The 15,895-nt window shown below is 42.1% G+C and overlaps 1 protein-coding gene across 1 annotated transcript in view; it reads left to right on the plus strand.

Moving 5' to 3' along the window:
• CDH23 (cadherin related 23) overlaps positions 1-15,895 on the plus strand; it is a 402,434-nt gene that overhangs the window by 267,926 nt on the left and 118,613 nt on the right. The window contains exons 21-26 of the mRNA XM_082222023.1: positions 1,112-1,219; positions 7,369-7,558; positions 7,995-8,140; positions 8,927-9,146; positions 11,033-11,185; positions 15,052-15,165. Of these exons, the coding sequence (XP_082078149.1) occupies positions 1,112-1,219; positions 7,369-7,558; positions 7,995-8,140; positions 8,927-9,146; positions 11,033-11,185; positions 15,052-15,165 (931 nt within the window). The remainder of the gene's footprint in view (positions 1-1,111; positions 1,220-7,368; positions 7,559-7,994; positions 8,141-8,926; positions 9,147-11,032; positions 11,186-15,051; positions 15,166-15,895) is intronic.

Consider the following 15,895-nt stretch of genomic DNA (forward strand, 5'->3'; position numbering starts at 1 on the left):
CCCAAGGTAGGGTCACCTGGTATCTCAAATGATCTATTTTTATATTGTAAACCGCCCTGTGATCCTTTGATGAAGGGTGGTATAGCAATATAAGAAATAATATTAACAATATCTTTTTTGTCTGCCAGTCAAAGCCTTTTTATTTTCCCAAGCTTTGGGTAGCTGAAGTATTTCTACTTTGCTTGTTTTATTGATCCTTGCTTTTACTCTGCTTTTTTAATCTGTTGCCTTGAACATTTTAATTGAAGAATATTATAAAATGGTTTCAATCCACTAAATAAACAAACAAACAAACCACAATGGCGCCCATTCATTCAGTACTGGTAGATAGGATGGCCAAAAAGGAATGGTTTGCTGTGGACAGTCCATTTTTCAGAAGCTCCTCCATGTCAACTTGTACCTTTTGTGTTCCAGTTCTTCCCTTCTGCTAGTCTGATATGTAATGACACTACTCTGATCTGCTGCTTGGTGTTTGGCCATATAAACACTTCTGACAGGAGCTAACAACATTGGTGCTAAACCACACTGCCCCAAAAAATAATAGTCATGTATATGAGATTTAAACCCAAGCTTCAGAAGTTCAGCCAAGGAATAGAAGCGACATGTGACTTTTAAAGTTAGCACTCCCTACTTTGTACTGTATAATCCAGTAGCAGAGGAATTACTCAGCAAATTGTGAATAACCCAGACAACAGTAATGGAAGTGGAGATGACATTAGTCAGATTTGTTTATTTATTGTGACTCATGCACTTGTAGAGAGAGGGTTCCTGCCCTGCTGTCAAGCAGTCAAAGCACAGAATTCTGAAAGCTTCCCTGGCGAGCAGAACCTCCTCTTCCAGAATAAGCATTGGCGTTGCTGAGTGAATCAAATGGGCCTCCAGAGGCAACATCTTGCTAAAAGCTGCATCGCGTGTGACAGGGGCATTAGGACAGACATAAAGGAGAGTGTCTTTGTCAGGCGTTGTCATCGTGTTTCTATCTGGCATTCCTAACCTGTATGAAAACCGTGTTCTGGGGTTGCTGGTGCAGATACAGGAGCGATAAAAGGAAGCTGGCCAAAATGTGTGTTGCTTTATTAAAGGCTGTATTTACAACTGCAATTCTTTCCAGGTAAACATCACTTTACTGGACATTAATGATAACTACCCCGTGTGGAAGGATGAGCCCTACTTCATTAACTTAGTAGAGATGACTCCTCCAGACTCGGATGTCACAACGGTATGTGCTGGTGGGGAGGGGGGAAACATACCCACAATTCTTTCTGTAGTTCAGAACCACCATTTTAATGTATTATGTAGATGTGCAGATTTATTTATTTTTAAAGCAGGTATGAAATAAAAAGTAATTGGCACACATAGTCTGCAGGTGTGTTTGGCCCACTTTACCCAAAAGAAATACTCATAAACACTGTTCTGATGTTGCATGGGGGCCCAGGGGGGCTTACAGAAGAAGGGATAAGCACACACAGACCAACAGAAGCAGTTCACCTGGAGGGGTGGAGCCACAATGCTAACTTCCCAGCAGCTGTGTTGCTGCTGCTTACTGGGAGGGGGAGAGATCAGGGCTCTGCAGGGGCACCTGTGAAGCCAATCAGGCATTCCCACTGACTTCCTCATTACCACATCACTTCCCCTTCCGGTAAGCATCATTGCTTGTTCAGATATATTTGCTCAGCAGCAAGACTCCTTGAGACTCTCAGGTAAGTGTGCCTAAGGTTGCAGCCTCATTCTCTTAACTTTGGATTTTTGAGGCTTGGTTGTGGTTGCTCACTGGCGGTGCAAACACATTTTGAATATGGGCAGAAGCATTCCCTCCCGTGAACACAAAGAGACAGTGCGAGAGTGAGAGTCCCTGCTTCCAGGACCTGACACTGGCTTCTTACACATCTTCCACAGCCTGATATTAGTGCAGTTCAGGTACAAATAAGTGTTAAAGCCAGTTTTCTATTCTGGCAATTAAAGTGCCGTGGCAACATAAGAAGTCGAATTTCCCTGGATAAAGGCCGGTCAGTAGATAGCCATTTTTAATTCTATGTTTCAGAATGTACTAATAGAATAGGGATAGAGATCATTAGATTAGGAGCTGATGGATTGTCCTTCATTAACCAATGAGAATGCATTGCTAGCTATTCCTCTTCTTATATTTGATTGTTGAGTCTTGCATTGCAAACAGGTTACATGGCTGGGCCAGAACTCCTGATAAAATAAAAGCAGTAAATCCCATATTCATTTTCACAGCTTTCCTTGCTTTTGAGTGGCATGCAGTGAAAATAAATTATTGAATGTTACTATTATGCATTAAGGGCGAAGGGGAATCAGCAAAAGGTGTGATAGAAACCAAGAATGGTCAGCTGGTAGTCTGCAGGAAACACCAGGCGCATACACAAAAAGATCAATGTAATTAAAAGAGAGAGATTAAAAGCATTGTTATTTATTAAATTTATATATCACCCTTCAACAAAGCATGCACTGAACAGAATACAGAAGTTGTCAGTTTATCACATAACTCTAAAATCCAACACCTGATTGCAGTGTTTGCACATTAACGTTTTGTCAGGGAACTGCTCATGATGTCCTCTGCACACCAACCAACAGGGAGCCTTCTGTCATTCTGCATCACAGCACCTCTGGCCCCCATGGTCTGTGAGAGCTGCTGCTTGTGGGCCCTGATTCTGTCTGCCTTTACGCTGCTTAATAGAAGCAGACACAGCTAGTGTATCCATGCAGGGAGACCACTGCCTTATCCCCAGTAATCCTAGGTGCTAGAGTAGGTTCTATTGAACCAAAACAAACTTTTTTTTTCTTGAGCAGGCATGGTTAGGTTCTCACTAGCTAGGCTGCAATCCTAGTTCAGGAATGCCTGCCTGCTTTTGAATTTGCTGCAGCAATTACAGTGGGAAATAAAGCACTATATCAAGGGCCATGTGCTTCCACCTGATTATGGAAGAGCAATGCTTCAGCAGCCCCAGAGGACACTATTGTGGAAAGGACCTTACAGCAAAGATTGGCCCATTCCTTAAGAGCTTCACTTATTTGGGGGTTTTTTTTTTTTTTTTTTTTTTGGTTATTTAAAGCATTTTTGCCCTACTCTAAAAGAGTCCCCTACACACACACTTTCACCACACATACACCCAAATGTATAAGGCTGGCAGACCCTAGTCTAAATTTGTCAGTCTGCGGTTTGTGAACAAATACTTGTCGGAAGGATTACGGCCCTTTATTTTTAACATAATGACCAATTCATCTTGCTGTAAAGACGTATGGATTGCCAGTAACTGTTAGCAATGATTATTTATTTATTGCAATTAAAGGCGTAGCCTCTGTAAGGTTAGCGATAAAACAGTTTGCAATAAAGCAAAATTGCAAGCAAAATTAATCATGAACTGGCCATTTAACTCTCTTTTGCTTCATCTGCAACCATTCCCAGTCCTTCACTGGGGAATTTGGGCATCAGAATTTCAACTGGAATACAAGAGCAGGCTTATAACCAGTAACAACGTAGGTCAGCAGATGGCATACACCTTCTTTAGTACAGTGGTTTTCAAACTTATCTTACAGTGGTACCTCGGTTTATGAACTTAATTCGTTCTGGAAGTCCATTCTTAAACCAAAGCGTTCTTAAACCAAGGTGCGTTTTCCCTACTGAGGCCTCCCGCCGCCAGTACCCTTCCACCGTTCGGCTTCCATACATCTTCTGAGGCAAAGTTCACTAACCAGAACACCTACTTCCGGTTTTGTGGAGTTCGTACACCAAATAGTTTGTTAACAGAGCTGTTCGTAGACCGAGGTACCGCTGTATAGGAAACCTCAGAATTTCTTGGAAACTTAACAGAGTTCCTTAATGGAAAGGAATATATGCTCCTTTCGTGATGGGAAATGGTAAAGTTCCAATATGTCTGGTTAATGCTAGCATGAACAAAGTGTGTCTCTTAAAGCATAGCACAGAATCCTATGTGACCCACTAGGGTTCCGTGAAAGATGAGCAGGTAGTTTTTCTCAGCAGACAAGTCAATATATAGGAGGTTTCCTGAAGGGGGTAGAAAAAGAAAAGGTTAGTGGTATGTATTTATTTAGTCATATGAAGACTGTGACAGTCACTGCATTCCCCCCCACACACACACCCCACACTGGTATTCATTGGATTCTGAAGCACCAAGGCTACATAATTTATTCCACATCCAGTTCCTGTACCATGAACTCTGTTTCCTCTACTGTGGTTCTGGACCTTAATGTGATTTGGAAGGCATAAAATAATAGTCCTCACATTGCACTCACAGTTCCCATCCTTTTGCAAACATGGCATAGTCATTCATAATGTGTGTGTGTGTGTGTGTGTGCGCGCGCGCGCGCGCGCATTAGGGTTGCCTCTGTGTGTTTTAAAGTAAAATTTTGGGCCAATTTCAACTTTCCCAGCCTTGCTTGCGACCTCCTTCAAGGACCTCTCTGAAAGGCATTGATTTAAAGCCTTTCAAATCCCTCTGGCAAAATAAAAGAGAAGGAGAGGGAGAATTATTCTCCATCACACTAGGAGAAAAATGACGGGCGTGAAACAGAAAATAAATGAGGGGAAAGCGGAGAGAATCCACAAAATCATCAAACAGGAAAGACTGTGTTTTTTTAAAAAAACACCATAATGAAACATTAATCTTCTGGGGAGGAGGGGAAATAGCAAAGGTCTCTCGTCCAAGTTCACTGTGTAGAAATTAACACTCAGTTACCTTAACTGGCCTTTGAGCTCCCCCTCTCTCCCCCATCCATGAACAAACTTCGCCCCCTGAGTGCCCCTTCAGTCTTGACAGGGCTCCGACTCCTTGTACTTCTGTTTCTGTTAGGGAAAATGTGTTGGCAACTTAACACGAAGTAGCTTTAATGAAACATGAAATCAATTGTGCATGTGCTGATCAAATACAATTTATTTCTATGTAATTAAAAAGTAATATAATGACTTCAAAATTCCAAATCTGGTTCTCATTTAGAACTCCTGCAACCAGTCAGTTTCCATTTCAAGATGTTCAATTACAGATTGATTCACTGAAGTAAATTCAGCCACCTTCCCCCCCCCCACCTTGAAGTAACCTTTCCAGTCTCCTTGTAGGAGACGCAATATTCTTTAAGTCATGTCTTTGTTCTTATTGTGTGTAATTTGTTGTTCGTTCCTACTGTGGTGTGATGGTTAGTGTCAGACTGTGACCTGGGAGACCAGTGTTCGAATCCCTACTCAGCCATGAAGCTCACCGGGTGACCTTGGGCCAGTCACTGCCTCGGCCTAGTCTGCCATACATATGCCTTTGAACTCCTTGGAGGAAAAGATGGTAAATAAATATAAGTAATTTAAATAAAATAAAATATAAACAGTCATTTTTGACCAGGTACCTGTAGTCCTGAAGACGACTTATTTTTCTAAGTCATCTTCAGGACTACAGGTACCTGGTAAAAAATGACTTTATATTTTATTTTCCACACCATCAAAATAAAAAGCATGCCACTTTAAAATAGGTTTAAATACTAGACAATAAAAACAAACAGACCAAAGCCAGAACAGCAGCAGCAATGAAAACATTTGCAGTTTACTCACCAGTGAGAAAACTTGCAGGAAAAAGGTGGTCTTCAGAGAATTATTCTTAGCGGATGACCCTAGTCAGGGAGTTTCACAAGGGAGGTGCCACTGCAAAGAAGGCTCTGTCTAGTACAAAACAGAGCATGAAACAAAGGAGCCTCTGTGTATCTTAAAAGATGAAGAGGAACATGGAGAACGGCACTTCCAAAGATTCATGGGCTGTTTGTCACATTTAGATGCATCTTCTGGTTTTGCAAATACTTCAGCATATATTCAGAAGTCTTTACAAATCCAGACATAGCGTATACAGTATGTATTTGCAGCAACTGTCCTGTATTCCCCTTTGGGGGTGATTTAAAAATAAAAGACAGTTTTATACAGTGCGATCCAAGTCAAATGGGGATCACATTGTGAGCATGAGATTGTGGGGCAACCAGTCATTTCTGACTACATGAGGATTTTATTGAGGGCAAACAATTTATTGAGGGCAAACAATTCTGAATTAAAGAGACAGTGCGAGTTAAGACTATGATAGAGAGTAGAGCAGGGACACGTTCACCATTCAGGGTTAGGGCGGTAAGAGGGTTTCATTTGTCATTAGTGATGATCCGCAGTAGCCAAATCTGATTTGGTACATAGTGATGTCACAAAGAGCAGAAGAAACCCTCTCATGGAACTCACCATGAATGGGGGAGCGAAGAAGGAATTTATTTATTTTTTTGTCAAGGCAACCAGGCTGATGAATTCCCTTTTCCACAGACACCTGCCTCTGAATAACGCAGTGAACTTTCTTTTGCATCCTTTCTAATCTCCCCCTTTCACCCAGTGGACATACACAGTTGGCAAACAGGAGTTGCATCTCAAGGAATAGAAAGACCTTCGCAGCACTCTGCCAGCAAACTGAAATCTTGCAAATATTTGCAAATTAATTGCAATATACAATGAGCAGTGTCCTTTAGCAATTAGCATGGGTTGTGCGGGGTTGTACTAAAGTAACAATGATTGCAACGATGTTTGGATATGATAGTGTGCTTTATTTTTTAGATCATTTTTTTTTTGTTTATTTTCAACTTCAACGTAACAATAACCAAGGAAATAAAATAGGGAAGAGCCAATAGAAATCACAGGTTCACGCGAGCACAGAAGTTACATTTGAAAACAAGAGCAAAATGGAAAGAAAAACCCACTAGGCAAAAATAAAAAATAAATGCAGTGTTATAACAGGAGCCATGGGGAAAATATCTGAGGATATGGTCTGTCCAAAAAGGAAAGTGATCATTTGGTGGGTAGCTAGTACATCCAGGTTGAGTTAGAAAGATTAGAAATGCTACAAGCTGTGACAGGGTGTTTTGAAAAAACCAAACAAAATTATTTTTTTTAAGGGAAGGACATGCAAAAAAAAAAAGCATTTTGAACATCTTTGATCATTTAATGTGTTTTAAACTCCGCAAATTTCATGGCCTCCCAGCTTAACTGAAATGCTATAAGTGGAATGATCCTTTGCCAGGAAGGGGCAACAGAATTCTGATTCTCCTACATTCAGTTATTCTGTTTTGCTTGGACATTTTTTCACTGGCACATCAGCCATGGTGACTGTTGCTGTACCACGAAAAAGCATCAGGACAGCTTCTTCAATGAGACTGTGTTGTGTGCTTAAGTGATTGGAATCAGAGTCATGCTTCTATTCCGCATCTTTTCTGTTTCATGCTTCAGTTTAGAAGCCAGCTATACAGATGTACAAAAAAAATGAAAAAGGATTTATTTATTTTTGGTCTCTTATCAATATACCATCACTCTTTTGATCTCTGTAGGTGGTTGCTTTTGACCCAGACCTAGCAGAAAACGGTTCCCTCGTGTACAGCATTAGACCGCCAAATAAATTCTACAGTCTTAACAGCACCACAGGGAAGATTCGGACAACAGGGGTTGTCCTGGACAGAGAAAATCCAAACCCCCAGGAAGCTGAGCTCATGAGGAAGATTGTGGTCTCCGTCACTGATCGTACGCTTGCTTCAATTGTTCTGTGAATACTTTAGCGCTCCGTTAACTACCTGCTATACATTCTTACATACAAGCTGTCACATTCTTATATATTCTGTGCTTTTGTTTTTTAAAAAACCCACATCCCTCTATAACTTTCCCCCATAATAGGTACATAGCAGAAGTAGCAACAATTATAGATTGCTTAAAGTTAGATAAATGCTAGCTTCTACACTCTTACTTCTGCAATTTATTTTAACGGTTTTGTTATCGCTCTGACATTTCCCAAGTCTGATTATTTTTTTTCATTGAAAGTGAATTGCCAATTACTTGAAGAGGAATGAACAGGGGTTTCTTCTTGATATATAGAGGTTCGCTAAGACAAAATATTAGAAATTTTCTATTTCAATCTTTGGGGTGCTCGTGGGACTAGTTGTGACTCTTCTGATCTCTGCAGGTGGAAGACCACCATTACGAGCCACCAGCAGTGCAACAGTGTTTGTAAACCTGCTGGATCTCAATGACAACGACCCCGCTTTCCAGAATTTACCTTTTATCACTGAGATTCCCGAGGGACTTCCAGCAGGGTCATCCGTTTTCCAGGTGAATCGGTGTTACTTTTGATTTCAACCATATACTTGCTGAAAGGTGTTTCTTAAGAAACAACAACAACTGTTTGGGCTTCTGTTGCAGATGTAGTGATGAGTAGTAGTGGTACTTTCCTCACTGCAGCTTTACTGTAGCTTTCAGTAAAACCAGTGCCCCAGAATGTTTTAAGGCAGCAAATATCTTATGCATTTTCTCACTGATGATCACACCTGACTACTATCTACATTCTGTACTACTTGTTGAAATAAGCCAAGAGGAAGTTGAGAAAGCTAAACCACACAGAGGAACTAATAGACTGAAACCCCTCGTGACATCAGATCATTAGTTCACTCGCTTTTCTTTACAGCTGAATGTGAGTTTGGCAGCCTTAGTCCGTCTCTCTCAGCGTAGTCTGTTCAAGAAAAAGATGAACACATTCAAGGGACTAGTAGAGCTGGTTCTTTCGCCCCTCTGCATGTGATCTGAACTGTATTGCTTTGCCCTTATGCACAAAAAAGGAGTTCCCATTAGTTCCAGTGGGACATCTTTTTGCAGTGCAAATTGCAGGCACAGTGGGGCTGATCCAATCTCGGGAACAATTTTGGCAACGACTTTGTTTGATTTTTAATGAACCAGGTAGCACTAGGTAGCCCCACACTTGAGTTAAGGCCATGTGTAAATTTGGCCCTGAGCCCATGGGAAGTGATAATGTCATTCTGTTGGGATCTTCTTGGTTTCACCTTTATGAGAGGGGGGAAACTCATCAGAACGTTGTGCTTCACTTTTTGCTTTCTGTCTCAGGTGGTAGCCATTGACCTTGATGAAGGCTTGAATGGTCAAGTGACATACCGTATGCAGGTGGGCATGCCTAGGATGGACTTTGTCATCGACAGCAGCAGTGGTCTTATCAACTCCACAGCTGTTCTAGACAGGGAAAGGATTGCCGAGTACTACCTCAGGGTAGTCGCAAGTGATGCAGGAGTGCCGTCCAAGAGTTCTACCAGCACTCTCACGGTCAGAGGTGACTGAAGAACCGAAACACTCTGGATGCTGTCTCACTGTTACTGCTGTGTCATTCTTTTTTAAAAATAATAATAATAATGTATTTAGTGCGAGTGGTTCTCTGTATTTCAAATGGGATTTCTCACCTTCTCTAATACCTTCAGATAATTTTCTGTGCTTAGGTTGAGTCAAACTAGGGCTTAAATCTGTGGTTCCCAGCGTGGGGCACACACCCCACAATGGGGCAATTTGATTTTTTTTGGGGGGAGGGGCCAATTCAAGAATGAGTTCAACCAAGTTAATGGTCTTTTAGGCTTCCTCTGCATGAATAGGAGTTCACTTTTTGAATAATAAGAATTAGATGGCACAGGGGGAGGCATCAGGATTTTAGAGATGATTAGATGGGACATGGCCAAAAAAAGGTTGGGAACCACTGGCTTAAATGCTCAAGGATTGCCCAGCACAGGAGAAATGCGTAACTTGACTAGGGAGTAAAATTTAAAAGTTCTACCTTGTTGAAGATGCAAATTTTGATGCACACAACCCCACCCCCAAAAAGGCTCAGGCAAGGAGGTTTGAAAATCTCGCCTGGTCCTGCTGTTGCAGTTCCAGAATTTTTCCACAACAATTTTTAAATTGCCAAGAATGCTGCTGTCGCTCTTTAGGAGCCCTTCCTCCAACATTGTGAGGGCTAGGGCAAAGGTGGGCAAGCCTTGGTTTGATTTCCTGCAGGTGGCAAGGAGGGGGTAAAAGGAGAGGGGCTGTCCAAAAGAGAAAGAGAGATTTTAAAAAGAAAGAATGGAGGTGGCAGAAAGAGAGAGGGAAGGTGTGCCTTCACCCCACTTCCCATGCTGTGCAAAGGGAACATGAGAAACCCTGGATAATGTGAGAGGAACCCATGCTCTAACTCTTCCCTGTGCTACCAACCCTTATGGGAAAGAGCATCAGTATGGGTTCCTGGAGCTTTTCGCAATGAGCAGGTGAGCTGCAGCTCCCATTCTGCTAAAGCAATGCATGAACCCACCCTTTTTGTTTGTGTTGGCCATTCTCAGTTTGTAGCTGCTCTAGAAGTTGTTATGCGCATGGTTGTAGTGATGATAACAAAGAAGGTTGGGTAAGATCCAAAAGGGTTTGGAGGGCACTCTTTATTGAACCAACACGGCCACTCCAATGAAATGTTTAACCTGTTACTATTAGTTCATGTTTAAAATACTTTTAAAAATAAATAATAATAATTTATTTTAGGTTTGACCCCAAGTCATTTATAGCTAGTTTTTAAGGTGTTTTTAAATACAATCTGTTATGCACTTTGGAAAGAGTTTCTGTTTGGTTATTCCAGATACTTTTCTGCTATACGATGATAGAAGAAAGTCTCCACAACTTTAACTTCAAGTGTCTAGGAATAGAACGCATTTGTATGTTTTGAAATGTTATGAACTTACCTCAGAATTGAAGAATATCAGTGATAAAAACGTTTCTGATTCTTAACTATTTGTAACTCTGGAACTCCCGCAGTCCATTTCACCACTGCCTGTTTGCCCTTTCTCCTACTTCCTTGAATGGGCTTTTTTAGGGGGTAGCTGATGTGGCATAGTTCTGATCCCTAACTGAACTTCCAAGGCAGTCCCTAAGGTGGCGCAACGGGTCTGGGCACCTGGCTGTTAACCAGAAGGTTGGTGGTTCAAGCCCACCAGGGACTTCCTAAATTGCAGGAAGGTTGGACTTAGATGCCCCTTGGGGGGTTCCTTCCAACTCTACAATTAATATTATTCTAATGTGCATAAAAACAACAGGATAAGCAAACACATGGCTTCTTACAGTGGCTGACGCTCCACCTTTTAGCCGTGCTAGGTATGGCTTCGAAGCATGGCTCAGAGATGACCTTGATCAAATTCTCTCTTGTAGTTTTGGATGTGAATGATGAGAACCCCACCTTCTTCCCAGCTGTCTACAACGTATCGCTTCCTGAAAACGTACCTCGTGATTTCAAAGTGGTCCGCCTCAACTGTACCGACGCTGATGTGGGTCTCAATGCCGAGCTCAGTTATTTCATCACAGGTATCAAGTCTTTCTGGTGTACTTCAGAAGTAGAAGCGATGTAGTTCAGAGGGGGCAGAGAACACTGGTCAATCCTTACTGCTGTGTCCAGCTTTTTCTTCCTTTCAGATTTTAGCCTCTCCTAGGGTTGGCGCTGTGGTCTAAACCACTGAGCCTTGGGCTTGCTGATCAACAGGTCGGCGGTTCGAATCCCCGCGATGGGGTGAGCTCCCATTGCTCGGTCCCAGCTCCTGCCAACCTAGCAGTTCGAAAGCACGCCAAAAAGTGCAAGTAGATAAATAGGTATCACTCCGGCGGGAAGGTAAACGGCGTTTCCATGCACTGCTCTGGTTTTCCCAGAAGCAGCTTAGTCATGCTGGCCACATGACCAGGAAAAACTGTCTGCAGACAAACGCTGGCTCCCTCGGCCTGTAAAGCAAGATGAGCGCTGCAACCCCAGAGCCATTCACAACTGGACTTAACTGTCAGGGGTCCCTTTACCTAGGGTTGGCATTCATCTGGAATTTCCCGGACATTGCCAGGATTTGCCTGACTGAAACAGTGCCCAGGCGGAAATCGCTGAAATGTCTGGGGAAATCTGGAAGTGTGGGTTTTGGTGAATTTCCTTAAAAATAGCTCAAAAACTTCAAAAAAAAATAGAGATCTTGCAACCCTAGCTTCTCCTAGCCCCAAAGCTCAGGGTGGGTAGCATTGAAAAGGTATAAAATCCTATTAGTGCAGAACAAAAATAAGCCAGCTCTTGGTTTATTAAAGGTTTGGCCTCTTTCCCCTTAACTCCATGCAAAGGAAACCATCACATAATTCTGCTCCTCCATCTGTCACCAAGTAGTGCTCTTTCTCCTCTCCCTTCTCTTCCATACTTATTTGGGAGTGGTTCATAGCTATTTTAAACCACCCCCACTTCTCTAGCTTGATTCCTGGGGAAGCATCTCTTCCTTGGTCTGTAACCAGCCTCCTTTCCCCCCTTGGGAATCTGTTGTGGCACCATGGTGCAGAATATTGGTGCAAAGCAGTGTGGGGAAATTCATGTAAATGAAGACAGCCAAGGGGGCTTTTCATCCTGCTGTTAGGTTTGCAACGGCTAATTTGCATGGGGATTTGCATATGTTTCCCTATGATGCTTTGCAAATGATAGCAGAACTGTTTTGGGTTGTTTGCTCCTGAGAATTATCTATGCTTCATCAGACTGAAAGAGTCATCAGCTGCCTTATGTCTGCAGAATGTGGATATGACAATTTGAGAAAGGCATTGTCGCCGAACTCATTTGCAGTGCTTGCCGAAGTGCAGCCCGGTAGGCCATATTCTGATGTAGACAATGGCGTGAAAATAGGTCTTCATCTTCTTTGTAAGGAGCTACTTCCATATAGCAGATAAGTTCTGGGTATGTCCGCATGATTCTTTTGGAATTTTTATACGATTCCTCCTTCAGAATAGGTCAGCCACGTGTAGCAGGCTATCATTTCAAGTCGTGAAACAGGGTGGTCAACATTTGAGATACCTCTTCCTAAACAGGGCCATCTACATCATGGAACTGTTTGGGCCCTTATGGCGTTTGGGTCCAATATGGCGCACGATGCAGCCTGTATCTCTGTGCACAACCTGTAGTAGTTATATTTTTGAGTGGTAAACAATAAGGGACAGCCTGCCTCTCTAAATGACAGTTTCCTAAACCATGTTTTTGACAGTTGGGATAAGCAAAAACAAGCTGTGCAGCATCTGAGCTGCTGTATGAAAGCAGCACTTCTTGGAAGACTTTGGCCATTCTGTGTGTGGATTAATAACAATCCGCAGGAAGCATTACAAACATGCAACATAATCTAGCCAAGGTTGAGCCTCACTGACATCAGAGGAAAATATTTATGTATAATAGTAATAATAATAATGATAATTTATTCCTTATACTGCGTCCATCTGGCTGGGTTTCCTCATCCACTCTGGGCGGCTCCCAACAGAATATTAAAGACACTATAAAACATCAACCATTTAAAAACGTCCCTCAACATCTATGACATACGTATGTTGTGTGTGATTCTGACTAGCTCAGTTTGTGAACCACCAGGCCAAATGCAGCCTGTTACGTACACATTATGGTCTGTTATGTGATTGACAATGTGTTATTCCCCCACCCCTTCACACCCACCCACCTGCGTTTTACTCATAGACTTTGTTTGCTTGTTTATACTGTAGTGGCCATTGTCAAAAATAAAATAAAAAAAGAACTTGACCGACCCCCCTTTTTAAAGTTTTTTGCAAGAAGCAAAAGTAGGTGATTAATTGACCTGTGACAAACTGTAATACCTGGCTGATGGGGTATTTCAGCTGGGCATGCCTGCCATCTCACTTTAATTGAAATCAGTGGGACCTAAAAGTATGCACACCTTACAATCCCACTGAAACCAACCAGGTATGAAAGTCCTGGCTCAGATCTTACCAAACATTTTCTTTATTGGGTGCCAATGCCCCCCGCTTGGATTATTGGACCTAGAGTGGCGTTCCACAAGCACATATTATTTCTGAAGGCTCTAAAACTTGTCCATTCTCGCCCTCTGCTGCTCAGAGTCCCCAATGACATGCTATATCTTTATTGTACCATTATCTGTTAATGTACAGTATTACATTATAGCAGGGGGGGGGGCGCGAATCAAGAATCAATATGTTTAACGTAGATTGAAAGAAAGCATTGCACAATTATCAAGCCATGCAACCTTGGAAATCCTTTAAAGCAATAAAGCCACCGTGATTCAACAGCAAATTAAAGCAAGTGAGTCTGAGATGGAGTCCTTGAAATCTCTAATTTGGGCCAGCACTGGCAATACGGCTTGCATTTTGCTAGTCCATGTAAATTTTGAGCACTCTTAGAAATGCTTTTGGGAAACACACAATTCACACTGAATCCTTAAATGGCTTTAAATTTCTGTGAAGCGCTTAGGAGACAATCCTGCGGCAAGATCTACCAGGATGAGCACCTTAGGATGCAGCAGATCTCTGGATTACCAGGCTGATTACCAGCTGAGTTGAGTCAGGGGGCAGGACTTAGGCTGTAAAACATTATTTTAAAGGCTTGTTGCTACTGAATTTGGTATGGATCTGTTGTAACTTTACTCTGACTTAATTTACACTGGCTTGCCTTTTGCCAGTTTATTGTGCCGAGGATTGTTCCCATAGGCAAGTCTCCCATAATCCTGTCCCACAGGGACATAGGTGCTTTTGTGTCCTCTGTGTAAGTAATAGGAGATGTTTCTGCATTATAAGTGGAAGCCAGTTTCAGACCTATTTAGCTATTGGAGGTCTACCCAGGAACTATGGGAACTGTAGCACTATAAAGAGCCTAGATATGGCTGACTAAACTGCAATTCTCAGGCCATGATGGTCAAAAAGTGCCTGAAACAAGTTTATATTTGTGTATATAACAACTAAAACATGTAAAACGTAATTGGAGCGTGTGTGCTCATTTTTCTTGAATTTTTGAATCCACTTTTCATTCCAGAACTTTGATCAGGAGTCCCTTGGGAATGATGTTGTTGACCTTTTTGTGTATTGATGTACCGCAGTCAGAACTAAAACTGTAAAACTTTCTTGTAGCAAAAGACATACTCAGGGCAAAAAGACTGACTGGGGTGGATAAATCATTCCAAAAGCATTATCTTTCACATCTTGTGTACAGAGTGATTGACATGTAACGTTTGTAGGTAGTCATGCACATAAATGTATGTATGTACATTGAAGAAGAGCATGTGCTTTCTGAAGATCTTAGTTCCACATTTCATATTCCTAAATACAAGTGTGTACTTTTTTAAAAAAAATCTGTGCCCTCATTCTTCTTTGAATTCTTTCTTCTTCTTCTTTCCTTTCCTCCGTTTTTATAGGTGGGAACCAGGATGGAAAGTTCAGTGTCGGTTTTAGGGATGGAGTAGTTCGAACAGTCGTCAGCCTGGATAGAGAAACCATCCCATACTATACGCTTATCCTGGAGGCCATTGGTAAGGATTCCTGTGGACCGCTTTTGTTTCTGTTGAGAGCCAGTGTGGTGTAGTGGTTAAGAGCGGTAGTCTCGTAATCTGGTGAACCGGGTTCGCTTCCCCGCTTCTCCACATGCAGCTGCTGGGTGACCTTGGACTAGTCACACTTCTCTGAAGTCTCTCAGTCTCACTCACCTCACAGAGTGTTTGTTTTGGTGGGGGGGGGGGAGGGAAAGGAGATTGTTAGCCGCTTTGAGACTCCTTAAGGGGAGTGAAAGGCGGGATATCAAATCCAAACTTTTCTCTTCTTCTGTTATCTGAGCAACTGATATGTCTCTTCCAGACTGCCTCATTTGGGGTACAATGGAGGAAACAGTTTGCAAAGGATCCGTACAAATTAATGGTGCAATCTTCTGTTGCCATTTCTGAAGTTTCCCTTCCAATTCCATTAGCAAATCTCCATCACCGTACAAAGCAAGATGGTTTTGTTAACCACCTCCAGTTAATCCTGGGCCTTCCATACACCTTTCTCTCGTGTTCTGTAAAGAAGCCCCTTTGTAGCTTTAGATGAGAGGAAAATTCTGTGTCTGATTAACTTGCTAATGATAATATTCCCCGGCGTACTGTGTAGTGAAATGCAGCCAGTCGCTACATACTTGGGTTGAATGTAGATTAATGAAGACAACTAGCACAATCAATGGGATTTAAGTGCTCAACAATGTCTACTATTGATCACAAAGAATTTTTTCCA

The sequence above is a fragment of the Podarcis vaucheri genome, assembly GCF_965113315.1.
Source record: "Podarcis vaucheri genome assembly, chromosome: 5".
Taxonomy (NCBI): Eukaryota; Metazoa; Chordata; class Lepidosauria; order Squamata; family Lacertidae; genus Podarcis; species Podarcis vaucheri.